Source organism: Papio anubis, chromosome 1 (genome assembly GCF_008728515.1).
Source record: "Papio anubis isolate 15944 chromosome 1, Panubis1.0, whole genome shotgun sequence".
Taxonomy (NCBI): Eukaryota; Metazoa; Chordata; class Mammalia; order Primates; family Cercopithecidae; genus Papio; species Papio anubis.
The window spans coordinates 66540835-66567297 of NC_044976.1; the positions used below are offsets into that span (position 1 = coordinate 66540835).

Below are 26463 nucleotides of genomic sequence, written 5' to 3' on the forward strand. Positions count from 1 at the left end.
TTAAGAGAACCTGTGTTTCAAGGAGGGAGGCCTATTATTCAGGGGCTCTTATGTGTAAGATCTACTGCATATAAAAAGTCTGAGGTTCTGTAGTTTCTGCTTCTCTTTTCATACAGGAATCAGGCTTGTTTCTCCAAGGACAGACACTTAGGCATGAACCCAAGGGATCCCTGATAAATCAAGGATGTGTTGCTTGCATTGGGGATTTGAGGATGTTAAGTGTTTCTCTTGAATGAGGAACATAATCTATAAACAGAGATTACTGAACTGTCTGAGCATCTGCTGGATATTTTAGGGGAATGTGGCCTGTTAAGAGTCTGGAAATCAGATCACCTGGACTAAACCCTGTTTAGTTACAGGACAGGATTGATTTTGGGACAGAACTTTGACTAAAGCCTCATCCCAACCAAATCCCAGTTCTGCCATAGTCCAATCTCCCATCTAGTATGTACCTACATTCCATTACCAAGCTGAAGAACTGGCTGAACAAGTTTACTCCTTATTGGAAATGGAAACACATTTGTACCACAGAAAATGCCAAGATTTAGACAGGCCAGCTAGATGCTTCTCAGAGTAAGATTTGGCCTCTAAGTTTGCCCAGAGATCCTACATGAGAATCTCTCAATGTGTATTTCAAAGTTAAGGCTTTCTGTCTCTGGGGTGTGTGTGTTTACACATCAAGCGGAAAGATAAGCAAGCACCAGTTCCAGAACGAGCCAAGCAATCTGCCCACCTCATAGTGTAGCCGCCGGACTTTGCTCATAGCTGGCAGGCTGGACTGCTTCCCACTGATGTTCCGAAACACCTGAAATACCATGAAGCATAGAAACAGGAAGTAGAGGCAGAGGCAGATTCCAGCCACGATGATGAAGGCCATCTGGTAGTGTCCAGTAAAGGAAACAACGGGCTAGCCAAGGCCAAGCTGAGCGGGCCCAGGCACTTCTCCCCAGGTCTGTTGGCAATACTTGTTTTGTCTCCAAATACATAGGAAATTTTCAAGGGGATAAATTATTAAAACCTGACATTCTAATGCCAGTGATAGGTTTCTTGACACAATAGTACCACAGAGGGAGGTGTTCAATATTGCTTTCTAAACCAAGTAAGAAAAGAAATGGTGTCTTGCTTGTTAGAAATGAAGAATCTGGGCCCTACCATAGACCTAAGGAATCGGAATCTGCCTTTTAACCAGGTCCCCAGGAGATTGGTATACACAATAAATTTGAAAAGCACTAATAAAGCATATATTGGTCACTATGGATCAGATGAAAAACCACATTAAAATCACCAGAAGAGTTCAAATGTAGATCCCCAGCTTCCTCCCTAGATATATGGAATCAGATTTTCCGGGGCTAGGACATCAAGTATGACTATGTTGGGAAACCACTGGGCTCGTCCTTGGAGTTTTATAAGAATGAGATTGAGATGCTCTGGCATAATTGAAGAGGAGATACATGGGAGCTCAGTGCAGGGGCCTTGGGCATGAGCTTGAAGGTCTTAAAGTGAAACCAGGGAAGAAGGACCACTTGCAGTCTTCTGTCACCACAGAAAGTCTTGTCCAACAGAATGGGGATTGAAGGACACATGGCACAGATGGGAGTTTGGATTGCTGCCAGTATACTTGAGACCCACTAGGGGGGCTGACCTGCCATTAGAGTCAATGCGAGAACCACCAAGGCCTGGGGTAGTGTGAGCTGCCTTGAAGGCAGGTGACCTGATTCCAACCCCTTTCCACTACAACAACTCTGCCCAAATTGCCTTTTTTTTTTTTTGAGACAGAGTTTTGCTTTTGTTGCCTAGGCTGGAGTACAATGGCACAATCTCGGCTCACCACAACCTCCTCCTCCTGGGTTCAAGCGATTCTCCTGCCTCAGCCTCCCAAGTAGCTGGGATTACGGGCTTGCGCCACCACACCTGGCTAATTTTATATTTTTAATAGAGACGGAGTTTATCCATGTTGGTCAGGCTGGTCTTGAACTCCCAAGCTCAGGTGATCCGCTGGCCTCAGCCTCCCAAAGTGCTGGGATTACAGGCATGAGCCACCACACCTGGCCCAAATTGTCTATTTTTAAAAGCATTTAATAAGTGTGAACTTGCCATGAATATTTCATTAAATAATATAATATCTAATGCAGTTTCGCCTTCTTTCCTATAATGAACAGTATCCTGGAATGAAGGGAATATAGTTATTTTCTGCAGGACTTGAAATTTTACTCACTCTATCATTTTATAAAATTAAAAAGTTGAACCAGATTTAACATTATAAACATTCTCCTTGTTGTGCAGCTAACATTTGGTGGTGGCATAATGGAGGAAGGGTAGAGCTTCTCTCTCATCTTTGAGGTAATGATACTACAGATTTAGTTTGCTCACAATGTTCTTGTGACACTAAGAAACCAATATAGATATCGTGGCAAGACAAAGCATAGTCCTTAGCACACGGCAAGATATGAGCCATCAAGGAAGAATACAACCCAGGCCTTTCTCTCCACTCCAGAGCAGTCTTTTTCTCCCAAGAGCATTTCACATACTATTCCAGAAGATAAAATATTTAAATCCAGCATCCTAAAAGGGATAAGCTAAGACTGTCACTTCTGCTTCCTGAAGAAGACTTAGCGTTTATGCCAACCAACCAGAAGCCTCGGCGACTCCTCTGGAACTAATCACCTTAGCCTTATCTCCACTTGGTCTCAGGAATGAATAGCAGCAGTGTGATCTGCCAGCACACCAAGGTCACTGTAAGAAGTCTCGTACATAGGCAATTTCAGAAACAGACTCCCACAGGGGCCCAGAGATGAACCTCCATGGCTCCAGGGAAAAGCTAGTCATGCTTCAGTCTGCAGTAAACAGTGTATAACGGATAATTCAGACAGGCTGCAGTAAGCCCAGAAACTCGGATCCCTCTGCTGTGAAGATGGGCTGCGACCTTCTCATTTTGCCTGCTGTCACCCAGGCTTGAAAGCAAGCAGTAATTCTTATTATCAGCCTTAATTGTGCTGTTATAATTGGCCTGAGAATCAAAGCCCTGGCTGAGTACATATGGGGAGCATCAGCAGAGCCTTAGAAAACGATCTTGGGGACTGGGTGGCTAGGGGAAGAAATAAAACCCTGAACCCATCAAGGAAGGATACGGCCAGCTCTGTTCCAACATCTGTAGTCCAGATACTGTAGAAGGGATTCGTGAGTTGTACCCCTCTACAAAGAAAATGAGATGGAAAGGCAAGACAAATTAATACAAAGGCAAACGGGAACTTTCCTTTTCACGTATTCTTAGCTTTTCAGCTGCAGGGGTGAGGGCTGTATTTAGGCTAAAAAACATTACAGAGATCCTAAAGAGAAATGAAGCTTGTAGAATACATCAGCCCAAACATTTTGCAACTGTAAAGAGCTGTGCATTTGATTTGATCCCAGACCTTGTCTGAGTATGTGACCACGTCCGGGGCTTCCATACCAAAGGTTCCCGACCACCATTCTCCTTTTCCAACACTCCTCCTAAAGTGACAGGAGTGGGCATGGTGATGCACAGTTTGGCTCAGTGACCCACAAACACCTGCTCACCTCTCACACATGTCAAATATGAAGAGGCAGAAGGAACCAACGGCAATGGGTCCGACTTGCTTCCAATACCCTGCAATGTGGTTCCGCTCGTGCTGATCCTGAGGAAAACCAAATTGAGAAGGGAGATAGAGGGGAGAGGAAGACCAAGCAATTCTATGGGGGAGTCAGCATTCGAAGGACACCTGCTGACCACCTATTATGTATCAAGCACCATGCTAGACTCTAGGTGTATGAAAACAAAGAAGATGAAAATCTCTTCTTCAGGCACTCACCTCTGTGGGGGAGTCTGGCACATATGCAGAACATGACAAAGCCCAGCCATAAGGGCTCTGAGAGTAATAAGAAAAGGATGCCATGGGAACACAAAGAATGGCCTCAGCTCCCAGGCAGAGGACACTTTGTGGTCCACAAAATAACTCATTCTGAATTAAATTTCTATGTGACTTGTAACTTGTGTTTATAAAAGTGACTGATCCCCAGAAGACAAAGTAAAGACATTAAAGCATTTAAATATGTGAAGTGTGTCTCTTATGGTTAGGAAAACAGGCATATTTCCTCCCCATCCTTATTAAAACCAGCAATGATTCTCCTTGATCAACAAAGACACCAAGAGAAAGAAAAGGAAGGAATGTAGAATGAGAAAAAAGGGAAAGCAAAGATGATCTTAGCCTCCAGGCAGGGCCCCAGGTGGGTCAGTCCACACCAGCTCCCTGTGGACAATCCTTGGCTGGCTTCCTGGTGCTGGACCAAGTTCCCTCCACTCCCAGGCCCTGATGCCGAGGCCTCATTCTTAGCGCATCTCTGCTGGAGGACCCCTCATGGGGAAAGACCCCCTAATGTAGACAGTTTAGCGGTAGGCAGAAGTCTCTCTCTCTGCTCTCACACTGCTCTCCTGGAAGAGCGGCAGGACTTCAGAGGTCTGGTTTTTATGACTGAGCCATAATGGAATTTAAAAACAGTCCACTCTGCCATGAAGCCCATGTGCCTGACACGAAGACCAAGTTCCAGCTGGCGTATCATCTTAGCCACAATGTGATGACGACACCATTCTTATTTTAAACCGTGGTACCTTCAGTCCCTCTTGAAATATGATTTGGTGTCTGTGCAAACTAAGGAGACCAGGAAGGTCTGTATTTCCGAGTAATAGGGGTTACTAGGCCACCTGGACACATTGCCAGCTGGAAAGAGCCAGGTCCACATTCTCTGGTGGTTAACCTGTATTCCTGGGGACAGGACAAGCAGGGCAGAAGCCAGCAGACAAAAAACTCAAGCTCAAGGGCAAGAAATAATACTAATCATTAGAATGTGTGTGTTTATCTTAAGTTACTCACATTCTCTCTTTCAATTCGCACAAAAACCCCATGCATTAGGCCTTTACATCCCATTTTATAGATGAGGGACCTGAGATTCAGAGTGATAATGTCATTTGCCTAAAGCCACTCAGCTGGTCAACAGGTGGTGAAGCAGGAATGTGAACCAGAGGGGTCTGCCTCCAGAGTTCCCACTTGTAACTACTAGTTTATTCTGTCTCACCCACTGCTGACTAGAGGCAAAGGGGGGCAGGTGTCAGCTTGGCAGCCTGCACGGAGCAGCTGGTACAGACGTCTGTCCCTCGCAGGGACTCTTACCATCATGTGCTCGCCACAGAAGATGATCCAGAAGGACAGAAGCATCGCATAGAAGATGCCCTGTCGGATGTCACCGAACAGCAGCATCCAGGTCCAGTCGAACCCGATGGAAAACCATTCCACTGGGATATTGATAAAGGTCATGGAAATCCCAAGGGCAAAGATGACTCTGATGGTGAGAAAATATCAGGACAGCCACTTCATTCATCTGGAGGGCAGATTTTCAAACAATTCCCAGAAGTCAGTTTTGAGACATGAGATGTTACTTATTGGGTCTGAAGCCATATGATTAATTTCTTCTGCACAGAGATGCAAAATGTCCTATGTAGCTCACACTGCTGCAGAATGAAGGAGTGCTACACCAACCTTTCTATGGAAGTGAACCTGACCTCCTTAATGCCCCACAATTTACTTTGGTACCACTGCAGATGAAGAGCTTCCTATAATGTTTGTGTCCCCTTGCCTTCTCATCCAGGCCTCAGTGAATATAATTGTCCTCTTTCACCTATTCAGGTTATCATTCATCTGATCATTAAGAACACTCGTTATTATTGTGATATCCTCAGGAACGATGAATTATATAAGCATATTTGTTTCAATAATACATGACTCCAAACACATTTGAAATGTAAATTCTCTTGACTGCTTGTTTAGCTTTTATTTTACTCTTCCCCTGTCACACTAAGAACTGCCAATTCTCTATTAAAATGTAATTCTTATGTCACTGATTTATTCATACTTTTTTCCATCCCCTTGAAACACATATGTTAATTAAGCACAGATCACGTAGCAGGCATTGTGTTAGCACTATAGAATCCTAAATGAACAGGACCTGTTTTTTCACTCACGGGAGATACAGTTAGTAGAGGAGCCAGATAAAGAGACAATTGAATAGAGCAGGATCAGGAATATCATAGAGTTTTAAAGCATAGAAGGCTGCTACCAGGACTTCTGACTTTGACACAGACAGGAATGGGGCTGAGTTGTGAGTCAAGGTAAGGGAGGTGGAAGGGTGTTTGGAGGAGAGGGCAGGGCCTGGATGGAGGCACAGAGGCCTGGAAGAACCTGGTGCATTTGGGGATCGGCATGTGGCACATCAGGAAATGACAGGACATGAGACCAGAGAAACAAAGAGGGCTGTGCTCATGAAGAAACTTGCATATCCCACTAGAGAACGGAAACGTATCTTGAAGAGACTTTTTATTGGAATCCAATAAAAAGTTTAAACAATGGAGTGACATGATTCATTCACTCAAAAAATATTTATTAAACTCCTACTATGTGTCAGTCACTATTCTGAGATGCTGAGAATATAACTGTGAACAAAATAAGCAAGGATTGTGCTCTGGTGATGCTTGCATAGAGATGCAGTGAGAGAGGGAGTATAAGAAAAAGATAATAAATAAATGAATAAGCATCATGGAAAAAAAAAGCTAGGCAAGAGAGTGGAGAGCAATGGGGATGTGATTTTACATAAAGTGGACAGACGAAGAGATCAGCAAGTGTGAAGGCCCTGGTGTGAGGGTTTGAGCACAATAAAGGGGGCTGGTGGGTGTTGGAGAGGACAATGACAAGATCAGAGGTGGAAGGCACCCAGTCATCAAGGGGCTTATAGGTCAGGGCAAAGGAGATGAAAAGCCAGTGGAGAGCTTTGAGCAGAGGAGTGACAGGATCTGATTAACATCTGAAAGGGGGCACTCCGGCTATCCTGTGAATAGGCTGCAGGGAGGCACGTGGTGGAAGCAAGGAGAGGGGTTGCAACAAGGCTGTTCCCACTGATCCAGGTGAGAAGCGATTGTGGGTTAGTTAGACTAGGGTGGCCGCAGTGGAAATGGTGAGACTTCCCGGTGAGTTAGATGAGAAGTGTGAAAAACAGAGACATACAGGATGACTCACTGCTACATTTCCAGTTTGAACAACTGAAAAGAGGGAGTTGCCATTTACTGAAATGGGGATTCTGGGAGGGAACAGGTTGGAAGTGGGACACAATCAAGTGTTGTCCTTGGTACATGTGACATTTTCAATGCAAATGAAGACATTAAGTAAAGAGCTGCAATATTTGGGTCCAGAGTTGGGAGAGGCTGAGGCTAAAGATATAGATTAAGAGTCATCAGAGAGCAGATGATTTTTCAGACCACGAAGGTAGGTGAGATGACCCCTGAGGAAAGCACAGCTAATAAAGAGAAGAGGTCCAAAGCAGGTGCCCCAGTCCCAAAGTCTAAGAGGCTGGGAAGACGGAAGGAGACAGAAATGGAGCCTACATGCTGGTCAGCAAAGAAGAATGACCAACAGAAGAGTAGAGGAGACTCTGGGAAGAAAAACTGATTATGTCAGATGCTGGGATGAGTTTAAAAAAAAAAAAAAAAAGTGAGGACTAAAAAATGATCTTTGGATTTGGACTATGAAGGTTGTTGGTGATCCTGTGAAAAGCAGTTTTAGTAAAGTGCTGGAGATGAATCCAGACTGGAATGGACTCAAGAGAGAACAGAGGAGAAGACATATGCACAAGGTTTTTGAGAAGCATTGCTGTAATGAGGGGCAGAAAAAGGGTATGTAGCTTCAGGGAGAAGTGGGAAATGGGAGAATTTTGTCTAAGAAGGGGAGATGGCAGGGCATGTTTGTATATTAATAGAAAGAATCCAGCAGAAAGGGAGAAGTCAATGATGTGGAGAGAAAGTAGGTACACCTGCAGGAGCACTGTCTTTCTTTAAGTGAGAGGAGCTGGGCTTAGGGCAGTTTCTTCACTACAACACAGACAAGTATCTGATTGACCACGGAATATCCCGAAGAGCAAAGAGGTTAAAGAGTCAGAAAGGTCAGCTGGGTGTGGTGGCTCACACCTGTAATCCGAGCACTTTGGGAAGCTGAAGCAGGCAAATCACTTGAGCTCAGGAGTTCGAGATCAGCCTGGGCAACATAGTGAAACCCTGTCTCTACAAAAAATACAAAAACTAGCTGGGGAGTATACACCTGTGGTTCTAGCTACTGGGAAGCTGAAATGGGATGATTACTGGAACCTGTAAAGTCAAGGCTGCAGCGAGCTGAGATCCCAGCACTGCACTCCAGCCTGGACAACAGCGTGAGACTTTGTCTCCAAAAAATAAATTAATTAATTAAAAAGAGCCAGAAAGGTGAGAGAGGTAGAACCCTGAGGATTAACTTAATAACAACTTGCATAGGAAAGCTGCAGGAGAAAAAGGAGTCCAGGATGACTCCTGGTCAAATCACTGGCCTAAGTCACACACTGGCTGCTTGAAATGGACACAAGCAAAAGCAAGAGCTTGGCAGATCATGAGAAGCCAGTATTCCTGAAGAGCACTGCAAAACCAGCTCTTACTTTTCCAGAAGCACTGGGGGTCGGGACATCATGGTGATCCTCCTCCAGTACCACACCATAATGATGAAGATGCTGGGCGTAAGGAAGGTCTTCATGGCAAACCACACCTTGGTGAAGCCTCCATTTTGGTGGATCCCCTAGGCAGAGACCAGTGATAATTTTGAAGGTGAATATTATCTTAGCATTTCCTTCTACTGGCAAATGCGTTTGTGGGAGAGGTAAGTGGAGACCTTGTCTGCAAAATGTTCATGATCAAGAGCTTTCACATTCATAGCATGCACTGCCCTCATACACCCTTGGCCTCTCCTCAGAGATAACAGAAATACATATTAGAAGAGCCCTGTGCTATGGACCTGAGACCAGAGAAATAAAGAGGGCATCCTATTCACAGTAATGGCTTTCATGCTCTGGGGTCTGAAAGAAGAGCATGGGGCTTTGGGGCAGGGTCACTGTTTCCGAGAGGCTGAATTATCTTACCTTGGACTCATCCCACTGATTTTAAAATGCTAATGCCTAAAGGTCCACTTTAGAGGTATGGATTAATAGGGCAGGTACGGATTAATAGGGCCTACAGGGTGTATGATATCTACCCAGCTACCACCCCTACAGTGTGCCCCCCAAAAAAGCCACATTTGAGGTAGAACCAGAAATTTTAGGTAAAAAGCAGAGATATCCTCTATCTCTTAACACCTCTCTTGGCCATTTAATCCTTATTCGACCCTCACATCTTACTCATCTGGTCTACTAGGGCTACAAGAGCTTTTTCCCTATGCTAAGATAATGATTAAGTACATGATCAATTTTTTTTCTTTTTGTAAGCTTTTCATTAGAAAGTTGCAGATATCCTAGATGGTCAATATGTTGAGATTAGTAAGTGTTAAGGTAAATCTATTCTATAAAATGCTAACCAATATTGTAAAGTATATTTATACTACATTCACCAATTTATATTATATATGCCATTAAATAAGAAAGCAAGGAAAAAAAGTCAGTTCAATATGATCCTACTTTTTGTAAGGGAATTACTACGTATATAAAAAGCCTGGAAGGAGATATATCAAAACCTGAACAGTGACTATTTCTCTAAATAGTAGGACATTCTAGGTAATTCTTATGCTTTTCTGTTTCTTTACCCAATTATTGTGAGACTTTGTTGAGGTTGAAAAGAAAGGTCCTCCTTGCAGCAAGTTCTAACTTTTCCCCAATTAAACAAATAAGATGGAAAGAACCTAAACCACCCCTATTCCCTTTAACAATTGTGCTTGCAAGGTGAAACACATAAAAAAGAAAATTTACTTTTATCTTGGTGTTACTCATTATGCAGTCATGACTATATCATGATCTTATCATTATAATGACCTTAAGTGATCTTAAGCCCATTTAAAATCTTAAGTGGGCACAATAATTGCATTGTTTTCCATTTCTGTAATCTCTCACACAAATTAATTCACTTTATTATCTCAGTCATCATGAGTATGTTATTATTCCCATTTCTCAGATGAGACAGGTGAGGCATAGAGGTGCCATGAGTGAGATGGAGTTCCCCTTCAATACACATGCCAAGATCAGTTACATTCACTTACCACCAACCGGATATCCTTTATCTCCCCAATTCCCACATTGATTTTCTTCTTCTCATTCACAGGCAGCCGGATGTTTAAAAGGTAAAACTTATGGGCCACCGACCCAATTTCCATGAAAGGAAGGACATCACATTCATAGTAACGGCCTTCATGCTCTGGGGTCTGGAAGAAGAGCAGAGGGTTTGAGGCAGGGTCACTATTTCCAATAGACTGGCTCTGAATTCTGTTACCCTGGACCCATAACACCAATTTTAAACAGCTAATGCTTAAAGGTACACCTTAGAGGTACAGAGCAACAAGGCATACTGGAGGCATGGTGTCCACCCAGCTCTCCCAACCTAAAAACAAACAAACGACAACAGCAGCAGCCATATTCAAGGTAGAACCAGAAATTTTAGGTAGAAAGCAGAGACACCTTCCTTCTATCTCCTAACACCATTCTCGGCTGTTTCATCTTCATTAGAACCTCACATCTTACTAATCTTGTCTGCGAGGGCTACAACAGTTTTTATCGGCAGTGTGTCGTCAGGGACCTCTAAGGCTCTGTGGAACAGTCAGCTTCTTAAACATTCAGGTGGAAGCTCCTGCTGAATCATTACACTCTTTAAGGACAGCTAATTATTCTTCTGATTTTGGCCTGAGGGAGAAGCTAGAAGCAGCTGAAAATATCTTCTTTTTATTCACTTGCCAGGAAAAAAAAAAGACACGAGGAGCCCTTGGTATTTAGGGAAGGTTGAAACAGAAGAAACAAAGGTAATAATAAGATTAGTGGCCAGAGATAACCACTCAGAATTTTCTGCCTCCAGTGCTTCCTAACAGTCCAAGATGGCAGAAGGGAATAGACATTTTAATGAAATGAAGATTTAGCCCAGTGTCTAGGAAAGCCTCTTGGACTTTGTGCCAAACAATTTAAGAGATACTGCCCAGAGCACGGTGGAGAGAAATCGGACAGTAGGGACACAGCTTTTTTTTGAAAACTAAATTCTGCTCCACCTCACCAGGACTCCCAGCTATGTGTACCTGCTGAGGGGTGGGGGCCAGGGGTAAATATGAGCATGTAGAGGAATGAGCTTCAGCAGGCTGGGACTTTTCCCTGATACAGAAGATAAGAGTTTACCATCAATGTAGGGTTTCTACGTCAGCTTCAATGTTTACTTGGTACCTCCTGATCAAGTGATAGGGGAGATCTAATTTGTCGTCCCTAAGCCTGAATTCACAAGCCCTCCATAATTTGTCATAAATCTTCAGAGCAAAGATCCACTGAAGAAATGAGAAGAAAGAAGATGATAACAAGGAGTCTATAGTTAAGAGTGTGTAGGAAGGGGCTCTGACCCTTCTGAGATCTTGGCTGGTGGGGAGGGTTCCTTACTGAACAGTCAGAGCTTAGAGTGCAGTAAACAGACCTTTGTACAGAGACAGAGACACACATGGCAAGGTGGAGGTGGGGAGGTGCTTTTAACTCCTCTTCCCCACCACGGCACACATTACCGATCAGTTGTCAACAGTTTTTATCCCTAAGGTGTGAGCGGCTCTTCTCAGACACACCAGTTGATTAGAGTTGGCGTGGTTGATTTTTAAAAATTCTTCTGTAGAAAGAATGCTGCTGCTTTTTCAAACCTCAGCTGCAGGTCGGATGATTCTTCCTATACAGATCATCTTTTTCTCCCCTCCACTCCTTTCTCTCTTATACTTTCAAATCAGGGAGGATGGGGGCTTTGCAGGTACTACTGAAAATTCACTACAGGCTCTAATTCTCCCTCAGATTAAGTTGCAGTGAGAAGGCTGATTATCCTCTGTGGTAACAGCAAGAGGACATTTTCTGATTTGTTTCCAGTTAGGGCCTTATTTTATTTATGGAAATTGAGAATTTGAGGGGGGAAGGGAATAAAACCTACTTAGTCTAATACCATCTGGTGTGTGTCTCGCCCAGGGTCCCAAAAGTAGCAGAATTGGGAGAAGGACATGGGCCCTGCCCAAAGGCAGGCGTTGTGCTGTGATAAAGACTTGAACTCCAGGCCAGGAGGCTCTGATTCTAGTCCTGACCATGTTCCTTGCTGGGTACCTTGGGTCACCCTGCCTCATTTGGCCTCAGTTTCTTCCTAAGTGAGAAAGGTAAGTAAGATGATCTCCAGGGTCACTTCTAATCCCCCATGATGGGTCTCTGGGTGCCCCACACTTCCCTGTCACTACAGGGTGAGTAACATGGCCACCCATGACACAAATTTACCTAAGTTCAAATGAAAAGAGACACATTGGCATCTGGGACACTGGCTCAACCTTCCTGTCTCGGAGACAAATTCGTTGTATCCTGGTACAGACTTTCCTTCAAGCACTAAAGTATTTAGGGCATTTAAGAAGGAAGATTCCTCTCTCTCTCCTTCCTTTCCCCCACTCCCAGTTCTCCCCCAACTCCAGCATGAGACTGGCTAATTAGGACAAATTACAGCAGGTGGCAACTTGACTTTTTTTTTTTTTAACTTCACAATCCACCAGGGACTGAAAAGCTTTAAAGCAATTTCTCATTTAATCTTGAGACTCAAGACTAAATTTCACTGCAATCAAAAAGCAGAGACTTGATGATTCATTTCCTTCGCACCTTTCAAGGTTTAATATCTTTCTTGCAAGGGATCAACACATCCTAAAGATAATTAAGCAACCGTCATTAAGAAGCAGTTGCAGGCAAACACCCTTCCCCCTCACACTACTCAGTGCCCTCCATGTGTATAAATAAGAGAAATGACTTTTCCCTTTTCTAAGGATACAATTCTGCATCCAAAAGCCATCTAGCTTAGATGTTCAACCAGTGTTTCAAAGATGCAGTCAACTTGCAGAGACAGCTAGAAAGATTTTTAATTAAATTTTCTCCGTTGCATGCAAAGATCTGAAAATGTTAGCTATTCCTCCCTCCTGCTTCCTCTAGTTTCTGTCTATCACTCATTTCTACCTACAAATGGCTTTCTCTGGAGGACAGCCCTGTGGAAATTGAGATATGAAATCCCCCATGATGGGTCTCTGGGTGTCCCACACTTCCCTGTCACTATGGAGTGAGTAACATGGTCACCCATGACACAAATTTACCGAAGTTCAAATGAAAAGAGACACATTGGCATCTGGGACACTGGCTCAACCTTCCTGTCTCGGAGACAAATTCGTTGTATCCTGGTAGAGACTTTTCTTCAAGTACTAAAGTCCTGCCTCTGCCAGTATTTAGGGCATTTAAGAAGAAAGATTCCTCTCTCTCTCCTTCCTTTCCCCCACCCCCAGTTTAGCATTCAGCAGAGGGTCTAGGGCAGTGGCTCTCAAACTTCATGGAGTTTAAGGTAATAAACTGAAGGACTATTAAAACATAGATTCTTTGCTCCTCCCCCCTGAGACACTGACTTAATAGGTTTTGGGTGTGCCCTGGGAATCTGCCTTTCCTAAAACCTCTCAGGTGATGCTGCCACTGTTGGTCCTCAGAACACACTTACTGTAGCTTTGTTCTAGGAAACCTGGGGGAGTGGAGACACCTCTGGTGCTTCAGAAAACACGGCAACAGGTCCTTAGGTTTGCCCATGGAGGGCCTTAGTTTATACATTTTCTCCTAGTGGCCCATCTGGTTAATATCCACTTTGACTCTCAAATATGTCCCAGACAAGATGTTAAAGTATAAGGTCATCCTGCCTACGTTCATTGTATCATCTAGTCCAGGGGTGTCCAATCTTTTGGTTTCCCTGGGCCACACTGGAAGGAGGAGAATTGTCCTGAGCCACACATAAAATACACTAACAATAGCTGATGAGCTAAAAAAAAAAAAAATCAAAAAAAGATCTTATAAAGTTTTAAGAAAGTTAATGAATTTGCACTGGGCCACATTCAAAGCCGTCCTGGGCTACCTGCGGTCCACAGGCAGCGGGTTGGACAAGCTTGATCTAGCCCTTAAAAAGACTCCCAAGGTAGGTACTCTTATCTCATCTCACAGAAGAAAAACTGAAGCTCAGACAGATTATGTAAGCTTACCTGAGGTCACACCGTCAGCGATAAAACCACCCAATCTTTCTCCTCTTTAGGAAAAAAATGGCTAAAGCTGGGGCAAGGTACTCAGAGGCTTCAACCTCATGTTTTTACTATTTCACAGGAAATCTTAACAGTAATAGGCAAAAGCAAAGTTAGGAAAGACCCATGGTAGGAGAGAAGAGGAAAGAAAATGCTCCGCAGAACAGGTATTACCAAAGCTGTCCTCATGCGAAGAAGGGACACACCTAGGAAAAGTAAACAAATCTTTCCACATACCTGAGAAGCAGATAAAACCTCTGTTGGCTTAGACAGCAAGGGGTCATACCTTGGGAGCTGTGAAGGTGCATTTGAGTTTCCGTGGTACTCTCTCGTGGGCCATTTCAGTCCACTCAGCAAAGGCATCATCGCGGTAAGCCAGGGAAACGTCCATGGAGACTTCCGCATTTTCTCCTGCAAGAGAAAGGACGCATGTTTCAGAAATGGCTTTTGGAAGATATTTTAGAAACAGCTCAAAAAGTTCTTGTAGGCTTTGCCATGGAAATCAGCAAGACAAAAGAGAAACATTAATTTCTATCAAACTCCAAACCTGAAGACTTAGAAGTCATAGGAGGAAAGTCTAAGCCAAATGCTGGGTGGCCTCTCCTGTCCACTCTGCCAGAGTCCAGAGCCTCCATTTAAACTCTTCCAGAGACAGGGGCCTCACTCCCTCTGAGGGAGCACAAATAGTCAGACCTCATCCTCCCGTAACTTGTACCACAGGTCCTAGGTCTGCCTGTAGAAGCCACATGGAAGGTGAGGTCCTTCCTTCTTCCATAAAAAGTGCCTTATGTTCTTGAAAACCATACCAGATCTGCCTGCATTTTCTTTCCTCTCTGACAAACATGACCAAGTTTTTCAACCACCCCTCAGACATGTCCCTCTGGGGCTCTTCTCTGGTCACATTCTGTCTGAAAACATCCTTCTCAAACTTATTCCCGAAAGTTCTCAAATATAGGATCTGCTACTTCTCCAAGAGTCAAAATCCCTTCATATTGTGGATGAAGTTAATGTAAAAGGCAAAGTATTTTTCCAAAATTAAAGACTTATACACAGATAGGAATATAATAATACATAATTGCACAAATGAGTGTTCACACATACTTCCATAACAGTAGGACTGGACCACAAATGAGTTAAACTCACCACAGAACTCATTAAGGAGATGAGATTAATAAAACATTGCACCTATTAATTTTGTCTGTTTTATACTATGATGAGCAAGTTCAAGAGCAGAGAAGTCTTTTTTTTTGTATAAAGGTTTAATTCTATTTAAAAAGATTCATTAAATCAACTTCAGGTTCTTAACTCATGGGACTATTTTGCCACACTTCCTGGTAAATATCATTTTGTTAGGTTATTGGCAAAACAGTTTCAAGGTTCACTTCCCTCCCTTGAACCAGGTCCAGGTCATTTTGCTTTGGGGTAAATTAAAATCAGAACTCTACAAGTTGAGCAACTTTGGTTTTTTTTTTAATTGATTTAGCTCTAACCCACCATTACCTCTTAAGGATGGCATGACTTGATAATGATGGACTTGTGTGAAGTTTTGATTTTTCAATTAAACTTTGTATCACATGAAGTAATTGTCAGCGTTCTTGAGTCTGGTTATGGAACAGGCAGATAGAATGCTATCAGTAACAAGAGTTGGAAATTGGCTAGTTGACAATGCAGTTGCCTTAAACATCTCAAGTAGAGAACTTTCACGTTAGTGAGATGTGCCTGAATTTCGGAACTTAACAAATTTTAATTACTTTTTATTGAAAACTGTACTGAACACTAAATGTCCACCTTTACAATAAACAAATACAGTAATGGTAACTCACACTAAAACAAAACATACTTCTGATAGCCATTATTTTTCTGTTTGGGACAATTTTAAAGTTTTCCTTTGTCACAAAAACAGGAATGCATCTAAACAAAGCTCAAAATAGGCCATCTTTTTAAACAAAAAGGCAATGAGTCACAAAAGACTATGAATAGAACATGTAACTATTTTGATACAAATCTGATAGGATTTGTTAAAATCAGTCCCATCTAATACATCTGAAGTGTTGTTGTATAAAATATCATGTGAAGAAAAGAAGACTTTATCAATGTCTAAAAAAGTGGGTTTGTTCATAGACAATCTGACAAGCTACCAGAAAAATGTTTCCTGAGACATAAGGAAATGCAACATTATTCTTCTTGAACCCTTTTAGCTCAAGACTTTCTACTCAATAAAATAGCAGAGCATCTGAAACTGAGAAAATATATTTGAGTACAAACAGCTTGTGAAACTTAATACTTTTTTTTTTTTTTTTTTTTTTTTTGCATCATCAGAGGGTTTTACTGAACTTACAACCAACCTGCCCACTCAGTATGCAGTTCAGATGTGAGAGACGCTTCTCTGTACGGGAGCCTGAACTGTCTTCAATCCTATGCGTGCAGGTGTCTATCACAGGCAAACAGTTTTTTCCCCCATTTTGTAGTAATGTGATTTTCCTATTAGCAAAAAGAGGTCACCAGCCCCTGTAGACTTAACGGACTCGTCACAGAATGGGGATTTCCTCTTAATATTTTTTATTTTGTTGTTTGAACTCTTGATGCAACATTGTAGAGCAGGGTGTTCAGGACCTGCTGTGCCCAAGGGACTGATAAAGGAAAAAGCTCTATTTATTCTTTGTGATTTGATACACAGATGAAAAACTTAACACACAAAACAGAAGTTGGTCGTTAATAAATCACATCCTAGTCTTTTAGCACTTCCGTAAGCAGACAGCATCTTCAGTTTGTAGCTCTTGTAGTTTTAACACCGCAACATCAATGACGTATATGTCCAAAATCAGTTACAAAGACCGTAAGATTCTTTCTCTCTTAGTTCATCTATTTTTCACTGTCTCTTGGTCCCAAGTGTATCTGAATGATTACCTTCTGGCATTCTCTGCTATTGCTCGTTGGGGTGCTCTCGATTGTCCCCGTGTTTCGTGGGCTGGTTGGGAGAGGGCGCTTGGGAAGGATGTGCCACTGTCAGGAGGTTGTGAGTGACTGGGGTGCCTCCAGGGATGATCCCTTCCATGGCTGCAGGAAGTCCTCCTGGAGCCACGCCCACAATGCCTGGAGGATATCTGTATGTGGCACCATCGAGTTCAGGATGAATTGCTTGCTGGTCTATTACTGACCAAGGCGCTGATGTGACAAAGAATTCATTGTTCAGTTTCTTAAGCTTTCTGGGATGCGACCTGTGACGGCTCAACGGATCTCTGTGGCAGCTGCCTCCCTCATCTCCAGTGACGCCTGCTCGCTGTACCAGGCAGTGTGAGGAGTGCAGAGGGGATTCGCTGCATCTTTCAACGGACCCTGAGCAAAACTAAAGGGCTCCGACTCATGCACGTCGAGGGCTGCCCCTCGTATCCTGCCCTCCTTGAGGGTTTGTGCTAAGGCTTTCTCGTCCACCAGGTCACCACGGGCTGCATTCACAAGGAATGCTCCCTGCCTCATCTGCTTTATAGTAAAGTCATTGATGAGGTGGTGGTTATGTTCGTTGAGATTGCAATGCAAGGAGACCCAGCCACTCCGATACAGCAAATCCTGGAGGGTGTAGACCCTTTGCACACCCAGGGACTGCTGGATCCCATCCTGCAAGTAGAGGTCATAAAATATGACTCTGAATCCAAAGGCCTTGGCTCGAACTGCAACTACCTGCCCGGTGCAACCAAAGCTGATGAGGCCCAGCGTCTCCCCACAGATGTGTGCCGCTCCTGAGGCCACCTCGTGGATCTGCTCCATGCTCTGAACCCGCATGCCTTCCTGCAATGCCTGGTACAGCCACGTGTTCCTCCGGTACAGATTGAGGATATAGCAGATGGTAAAGTCCGCTGTCTCTTCCACGGTTGCAGACGGGTTGTTACACACAGCAATTCCGAGCTCGCCGGCAGCCTTGATGTCCACGTTGTCATAGCCACTGCCTATCCGCAGGATCACTCTCAGAGCCTTGAACTTTCCCAGGTCCTCCCTGGTGAGGGTGATGGTGTGGTACATCTTGACACCTACGGCTTCATTTAGAACCTTCTCGTGGATTTCCTGCGTGGACTGCACATGCTTCAGGATGGGCATCTCCACAGTGCAGTCGCGGCCATCCAGCAATGCCACCAGGGGGCGGGGGTCCTTCATGATCTGGGGGCGGATACCTTCACATATTCTGTCCAATCACTGTCTCTTGACTTTGTGCTTATCCACAAGGGACCATTCTTTATGGAACCTTGCAACTCTCAGATAAAAAAAAAAAAAAAAAAAAAAAAAGCAGTTTTTTGCTTTTTGCAAAGCAGTCCTCTAAGAACTTAGGGGAACTCGCAGGAGTCTGCATGCATGACGCCACTATGAACCCAATATAAATCTGTCCACAAACTCTAGTTCACACGATGGGCTGTCTGTCTTTTTAAGAGAATAGTTCCATTGGTTCAAAACCATTTAAGGTGATGAAACCCTCCTCCCGGACGGTCGGCGTCCACAGCGAAAGGCGCCCTGGAGGCGGCGGCGGCTCCCACCCCTCCCATTCCACCCGGGGCGGCGGCTGTGCGGCCCCCACTCAGCGCGGCACGGCTCCCGGTTCGGCTCCTCGCTACTCGGGTCGCCGCTGGCTCCTCTGGGCTACTCCTGAGCCACCTTAAAATGACACACGCACACAGGGACACACGCACAAAAACTTAATCTCTCCAGTTCCCCGTTCCTCCCCCTCCCGCTCTCCCCACCCTCCTTCCGCTCCCCTCCCCCCGCCCCACTCTACTCCTCCAGAGAAGTCTTAATGAGGAAAAAAAAAAAAAAGCACAAATCACATTTCCAAAATGACTGGAGATCCATCCACCACTAGGGTTATGAAAATGGGCACAATTTTAGGCTCTGGCTATTCAGCCTTGAAGAAGTCTCAGTATCCAAGCACGTGAGTTTGCCCATCTAAGTAATACCCACCTCCTCCAGGGCTGCTTAACAAGGATTGAGTCAAGTTAGTGAAAGCACTGCATGCTGCCTAGTATGCAGTAGGTGCTTAATAAAAGTTTACTAAACCTGAACACATACAAGTCACAAGGGAAACAGATAGGAATAACTGCCCTCTGAAAAGCAGGGCTTTTCTATCCACTGGTCTACAGTGGCTTAAAGCTGACATGGCAGCATGGCAGATCCCTGGTTCTCAGAAGAAATCTAGGAAAAGGAAGAGATGATCTATGGAAGAAGGAATGTGAGGCCATTCTGATATAGAGGAAACCCTTGATGAACATCAATACCCACTATTCTATTATTCCTATTTTTATCCTCAGTTAAACATGGTGAATTGGCCACTGTGTTTTCCTCCTGAAATTCCACAAAATAAAGACAAAGACAGTAAAAAGAAAAGCAAAAGATATTAAATCACAGGGGGAAAAAACTAACTGTAGACACATGAGCAGACTAGAGATTTCAATTTTTTTTTTTTTTTTAAAGACAGAGTTTTGCTCTTGTTACCCAGGCTGGAGTGCAATGGTATGATCTCGGCTCATTGCAACCTCTGCCTCCCAGGTTCAAGCAATCCTCCTGACTCAGTCTCCCCAGTAGCTGGGATAACAGGCGTGCACCACTATGCCTGTCTAATTTTGTATTTTTAGCAGAGTCAGGGTTTCTCCATGTTGGTCAGGCTGGTCTTGAACTCCTGACCTCGGGTGATCCACCTGCCTCAGCCTCCCAAAGTGTTGGGATTATAGGCGTGAGCCATTGTGCCTGGCCTCAACATGTTTTAAAAAGATAAAAAATACATGAAATAGAGTTTCCTGGCAGCCACAGCCTACACTCCTATAGAGGGGATATTCTAGAAAAGTGAGCCAATATGTCTGCAGGAACCTGAAGCCACTCAGAATTTGAAAGCACCAGGGGTTGCACAAGGCAGAACAAAGCATGGCACTGACAATGAGGTGACTGGTCAAAGTCTGCACACAAAACGGCTGGACCTCAGTTACCCCACATCTTCCCATCTCTGCATAATCCAAGGAGAGACTTTGGACTTGAGGACACCAGGGGAATACATAGACCCAGGGCTGGAGGTAGAGAAGAGCAAGGGTCTGTAGAAAACATTGTGCCACTCCCAGGTTGGCAGAAACCATGCTCAGAGTTGATATCTCCCCTTGGTCAGGGACCAAGCTGGCTACAACTTCTCCCCACTTAGTAGCCTCAGTGGTCAACAGAAAGAATCTGTCAGAGCTCCCATGGGGTCAAATCTTAGGCAATAAAGTACATCATACTTCTAACGCTGGAAGTAGGAATTGGGACTTTCAACTGTATTGAAAAGGGTGCTTGGAGAAACACAAGAGTATAAACATGAAAAGCTGTAAAAAATGTTCTCAGCTCACACACAGGTTACAAATAACTCACAGGTTGTTCTCCTTGGAGCCGCAGGGTTCAGAGCAACACTGGCCTTAGACACAAGCAAGAGGGGTCTTTGAAGTTTGGGCCCCATATTTTTAAGTGGTCCCACTCTGTCAACTGTTCCCTTCTTTATAGGACAAGAAACTCCCAAGTGAAGGGGATATGTATACCCAGAGTCTACAGACTCCCTCACTTCTAGACCATGCTCCGAGATGTCAGACCCCAGAACATTCTGCCTAGACAGCTCTGAACTCTTATCTTACTTCCAAGGTCTGTGTGGCCTCTTTCCAGGTCTGGCTTCCCAAGAAGAACTAGACAATCACTTGTGTACTCTTTCTTGGATGGTCGGGTGGATGGGAGTGAAAAGGCTGCTATTTGTTGGAAGATAGGAACAGAGCTTGAACTTGGAGATTAGGGTATCCATGTACAAGCATGCAAGGCCCCTCTCTTTATGGGATGGAGCCAGAGGTGGGGAGAAAAGGGGTGTAAGGGTCCACGCTTCCTGGCCAGTCACATTTTGGCACAGAATTCTAAGTCATCCATGAATCCTCAATTCAAACCTGGCCATCCGGTTTGGATGCAATATACTTGGTTTAACAGTTTGCTGGCCTGATTTATCACTTCTAAATATTTAGACACATGATAGGCATGTCTTCATTCATACTGTTTCCCCGAGCCAGACAAATGTTTGGGGTGGGCCTGGTTCAGAGCAGGTGCCTCAGAGAGACAAGGCTAGATAGGATTGCTTCCTTGCCTGGTCCCAGCTTCAACAGTTATTCTAATCTGTTGAGGATCCTCAAAGGAAAAACTATTTTAAAATATGCAGTTTAAAATGAAAATTGCACACAGTATTTTAATGTACAATTACTCCATATTAAGCTCCCGTGGTTTCTGTGCTTTAAATTACCTCATTTAATGTTCTCAACAATTCCACGAAGTGGACATGAATATTTTCTTTTAATTAATGAGTAAAGTGATGTCCTCAGATCTTAAGGAACTTGTATAAAGTCATCGAAATTGCCTTAAAATAAAATTACTTTTTTTTTGTATTGCTTAAAGAAAACTGGCTAACTTGTGATAAAAGAAGCCCCTCAAAGCAGTCACACAATATGAATATGTTAAGTCTTTAATAAGAGCAACAGCTCTCCTTCATCAGAGACTAACATGCACCAGCCTTCTTCAGGCCTCACATCCATCCTGGGAGGAAGACGTTATATAAATTGCCCAAGAATATATGGCTAGTATACAGCAGAGCTTCAGTCTGGATCACATGAGGCACTCTACTACCTTTGTTGGTGAAAACAAACACACACACTAGAATTCAAAAGAAACTAACAAGCATACTTGGTCAAAGAGCCACTCAACACAAACTAAACACCTTTCCAGCTTTCTACAGGAGAGAAACAGGGAGTGTTCCTGGGAGGCTGCAAGTATGGCTCATAAGAATGTCTGGAATTCACTAATCTAAGCTTTCTAAAGCCATCTGTTATTGGTTGTTAAAATTATAGCATGTTCTGCCATCTCCTCACTTCCTGTGCAATATGAAGCAGAGGTGTTGAGGTGAAGATGCCAAAACTCAGAAAGCCCTACCCTAGAAATACCAGATTCAGGACCCTACAGCTTCATAGCCTGTAGTCTCATAGCATTCTGCCATCTTTTATGATGTACATAAAAAATAGAAACCACAGGGAGAATGGCCCGTTCAAGTGACCTTTACTAGACGGTGATATCACTCCCCACCCCCAGACAGATAGCACTCATGAGGTAGCACAGGTCAATCTTAGCAGACCTGGTTCCTTACCTGTTAGGATAGGACTTAATGCCTAGAATTTCATGATTATTATACTAGTTACTGCATGAAAAATGCTTAAGACAGAGCAGAAAGCATGAAGGGTAAGGTATGTTGTTGACATTTTATTAGAGAAGTGAAACTCTTATACTTCTCCTTAATTCAAAATAATTACCAGGTTTCAGGAACATGGAGCTTCCCACTATGAATCCCTAATCCAAACCTAGATCACAAAACCCAGAAACAGGAAAACACTAGACAGAGGAACACAGTAAAACTGCAAAGCTGGTTACCTGAATTGTTTTCTCTTCTGCTTCCAATGGACTTGGAAATAAACTTCAGCATTAATGACGATGTTGCATTTAATAAAACACTGGTTTCATGACTCCTGGGATACTGTGTGGGCAATACTTCCCCTCCCCGCTCCCGAGATAATGAAGGCGAAGAATCCAATTTGAACTCCTTGGGAGAATGGCAGGAAGGCTAAGCAACATTTGGCACTGGAGAACCTTCCCTATAAAACAAGGACACTGGTTATACCAGTTTCATGGGGGTACAGTTGTAAGGTATCAGCATAGGGCATTTACAGATTTGAAATCCATGGTTTTCCATACCTATACTATATGAGCAGCTTTGGTATAGAAGCCCATAGGTCCTATGGGCTAGCCAAGCTTCACATTTCTCAAATAGTTTTGGAGACATATTTTGGCTGGGTGGAGAATTCATTCAGAGGAGGAAGGGAAGCGTGGAAAGGCACTGTCATTTGTTATACTTACTATTTCCATCCTGTTATGGGGGCAGTCTCCCCTATGCTCCAGGGTTCCATAGGAGCAGACCTAGACTGCAAAGTGTGGCTATAGACGGAAAGATCCATGCCTTTCCATATTGGGAAGCATCAACTAATTGCATCCTTACAAAGTCTCTCTATACCAGTGATACTGCCCTGCCCTGCTTGAGAAAAGCAAAACCAATCAGTTTTCCTGCAGGGAAGTGGAAAGTCAGAGAGGAAAGCAAGTCCCTTCTATAAGCCAGAAATGGTGGGAGGCGCTGGAAATTGCTAGGAAAGAGGTCTAGTATCCCCAAGAAATCTAGGGCAGCTGCTTAATGTAAGAATGGTCCCTGGGGTGGGAATGTAGGGAGAAAGAGAAGCAATGAAAGGCCACTAGAACCTTAATTGAGGAAGACATCATTATGCTTCTCACCTATGCTCTACACCTTCTACATCTGAAACAGGTATTTGCCAGCCAGGATAGTACAAAGTGTATAAATTGGGCACCAAATGGATATGAGTTTGAATTCTCCTTTTATGATTTCCCACCTGAACAACCTTAAATAAGTCTCAGTTTTCACCTTTGCAGTATGAAGACAGTGGGAACTACTCCCTAAGGCTGCTGGCCAATACCAGTTCCCTCTCCATCTTGTCCCAGGGTGGCTGGGTTATATTGTTGACCTATTAACTGGAATAAAAGGGGAAAAAGGAGAGGACAAGATATATTAGAGGAAATCAAGAATGATTTTATGGTTGTCAAAAGCTTTTAAGGTTCCTAGAGACACTTTGACTTTCCTGGGCCTTTGCCCTGGGAAAAAAAAAAGAGGTTTCAAAGCTCGTGTGCATTCCCACATTACATAGGGGAGCTGCCAGTCACCAGAGTTTGTTTGGGTAACCTCAGAAAGAGGCCACAGAGATGAATCTCCTCCCAGCCTCTGGCAGACATATAATCTGGGGTTATTTATGCCAGCATTCCTTCCCCAATAAAAAACTCTCTGACCTGGCTTGAATTTTTCTTGACGCTTTCAATTAAGGAAATAACAAAACCAACCCTGTCCTATACATGGTTAGGTCTGGCAAAAATGGACTCAGCTAATTATAAATTTGGCCCTAGCTGTTTTCTTAAGATGCCCTACAGGCCTGGGTGTGAGTGGTTATAAAAATGAATGAGTACAATTATTTTGCAAACCAGCCTAACAGTTTAGATCACATTGCTTCTCTTGTCTTTCATCATCAAACCAAGCATTTGAATTGCAGAGAATTATCTTCCACATGTAAGAAAACGTATTTCTAAACATTGCAAAACTGGTTCCTTGCTGTATTCCGATGCATTATCCTCTGGTTGAAGTCACATATCTGTCTATGGAACATGATGAGGACAAGGGAGAACGGTGCTCACATTAGGTTCTCTTCAAAGTGACATGGAGTTAGAAAACATCCACTTACCCTGATTGCAGCCAAGGCTACTAGTGCGTAAAGGCTATATCACTGAAAAAGTAAGTGGAGACATCCATTTTTTTTTTTTAATAAATGAATCTGAAGTACCACAGAATATAGAAAAAAACCATTATCGACTGTTGTTCACCAGGTCAGAGAGTAGGTCTTTCCTCATCTAACTCAACACATTCACCCTGAGGATTTCATCTGCTCCTGGGATGCACGTCACACTCTCCAGTCCTGATTTCCCTCTTGAGATTTGAATTTGCATGGTCACTTTTTACCAGTCTCTCCTCCTCTTTCATGGGTTAGAAATCCAAACCACCAAATGTGGTCAACTCTACTAGATGTCTTTCAGATTTAGCCTCCTCTCTCTCCTCACTGATACTCTGCTTGTTCAGGCCATTATCTCCAGCCTCCATGACTAAAACACCTGCCCTGTTCCTATTTTTCACACTTCTTGCTAGAGAAATGATTTCTAAAACACTTTCAATGCCTTTATATTGTCTTCAGTATGATGTCAAAACTCCTTAAATGGCATCATTGGTTAAGATGTTATATACCAGCCTAGGTTCTAGTTCTATGAATGTTCACTACCCCTTCTACCTAGGTTGGCCACTTCCTATACAGCCCCTCTTCCCTCCAGCCTTGGAAGATGAGTAAGAGCTCAGCTTTGGAGACAGACAGCCTGGGATCACAGCCCACCTTAGCTATTTGGTGCCTGTGCAATGTTGGGAGTCACTAAATGTCTCTATGTGTAAGATGAGGATAATGGTCATCGTAATGCCCTTCTCCTATGACTGTGAGGAGTAAATGAGATCATATGTGCTAAGCACTCAGCACGGGCCTGGCATATAGTAAGCACTCAGTCAGTGCTGGCTATTTTATATATTTATTTATTTATTTATTTATTTTTTGAGACGGAGTTTCGCTCTTGTTGCCCAGGCTGGAGGGCAATGGCGTGATCTCCGCTCACTGCAGCCTCTGCCTCCTGGGTTCAAGTGATTCTCCTGCCTCAGCCTCCTGAGTAGCTGGGATTACAAGCATGGGCCACCATGCCTTTCTAAATTTTTTGTATTTTTAGTAGAGACGGGGTTTCTCCATGTTGGTCAGGCTGGTCTTGAACTCCCAACCTCAGGTGATCCACCCGCCTCAGCCTCCCAAAGTGTTGGGATTACAGGCGTGAACCACCGTGCCTGGCCGCTGGCTGCTATTTCAAGGCTGTTACTCACGGTTATCTACACCTGCTATACTCAGGGTCCCCAAAATCACACCAAATTTTAAAGAGATGCCACCTTTGAGAGGGTGAATTACAAAAGGCTTCTTTATCTGGGCCGCAGACAGTGCTTTGCATCCCCACTTGTGCCAGACTCCTACTCATCTTCTGGAATTCCCCCCAGATTTACTCTTGCCTTCTTTTACTCACCCAAACTCAATATAGCACCCCTCCTCTTGCTCCCCACAGCACCCTGTTCACCCAGCAATATGACACTTATTCTCCATGGTGCTTCTCCTGACTACTTATCCCCATCTCTCTCCCTACCCATCTCCTACTTAGGCTGGGTTCCTAAAAGCCAGGGACTGCCTCAGTCTTGTTCACAGTTTTTAGCACTCATGTCTTTGCACAATAGATATTCATTAAATATTTACCAAATTAATGATTGTCACCCTTCTTTCTCCAAATAACTCTTACAAACCTAAATTTCCTGTCACTCTACCAACAAACAAGTGGTTTGCTCTATTTTGGTGACATTCACACTTTCTTTCCCCATCACCTGCCTTTTTACTCCTGCTCCCCACAGACCCCTGCACAAATACCCCTGAAATCCCTGGTGCTAGATGGATCATCCAACTCTATTTTTGCTTCCACCAAATATTTCTGAGCACCTACTGGTTTCCTCGCACAAGACTGGCTGTAAAGTCTAAAACCATAAAAACCCTAGAAGACAACCTAGGCAATA

At 43.7% G+C, this 26463-nt stretch overlaps 1 protein-coding gene and 1 pseudogene across 5 annotated transcripts in view; both read right to left on the reverse strand.

Moving 5' to 3' along the window:
- The window catches only part of WLS (Wnt ligand secretion mediator), a 135043-nt gene that overhangs the window by 46640 nt on the left and 61940 nt on the right, over window positions 1-26463 (reverse strand). For 3 of the 4 annotated variants that reach the window (XM_021942751.2, XM_021942758.2, XM_031669703.1), the window contains exons 3-9: window positions 14425-14549; window positions 10104-10265; window positions 8521-8657; window positions 5184-5352; window positions 3556-3653; window positions 3129-3192; window positions 734-877 (exon numbers count right to left, since the gene is read on the reverse strand). In XM_021942751.2, the coding sequence (XP_021798443.1) occupies window positions 734-877; window positions 3129-3192; window positions 3556-3653; window positions 5184-5352; window positions 8521-8657; window positions 10104-10265; window positions 14425-14549 (899 nt within the window). Of the gene's footprint in view, window positions 1-733; window positions 878-3128; window positions 3193-3555; window positions 3654-5183; window positions 5353-8520; window positions 8658-10103; window positions 10266-14424; window positions 14550-22589; window positions 23216-26463 lie in introns of those variants that run through there. The other variant, XM_031669704.1, reaches the window with a different exon arrangement.
- LOC103885949 lies at window positions 14560-18832 on the reverse strand (annotated as a pseudogene). Its single transcript, XR_004185902.1, has 2 exons — window positions 17046-18832; window positions 14560-16768 (listed from the first exon to the last, which is right to left on the reverse strand). The product of XR_004185902.1 is annotated as a C-terminal-binding protein 2 pseudogene (transcript).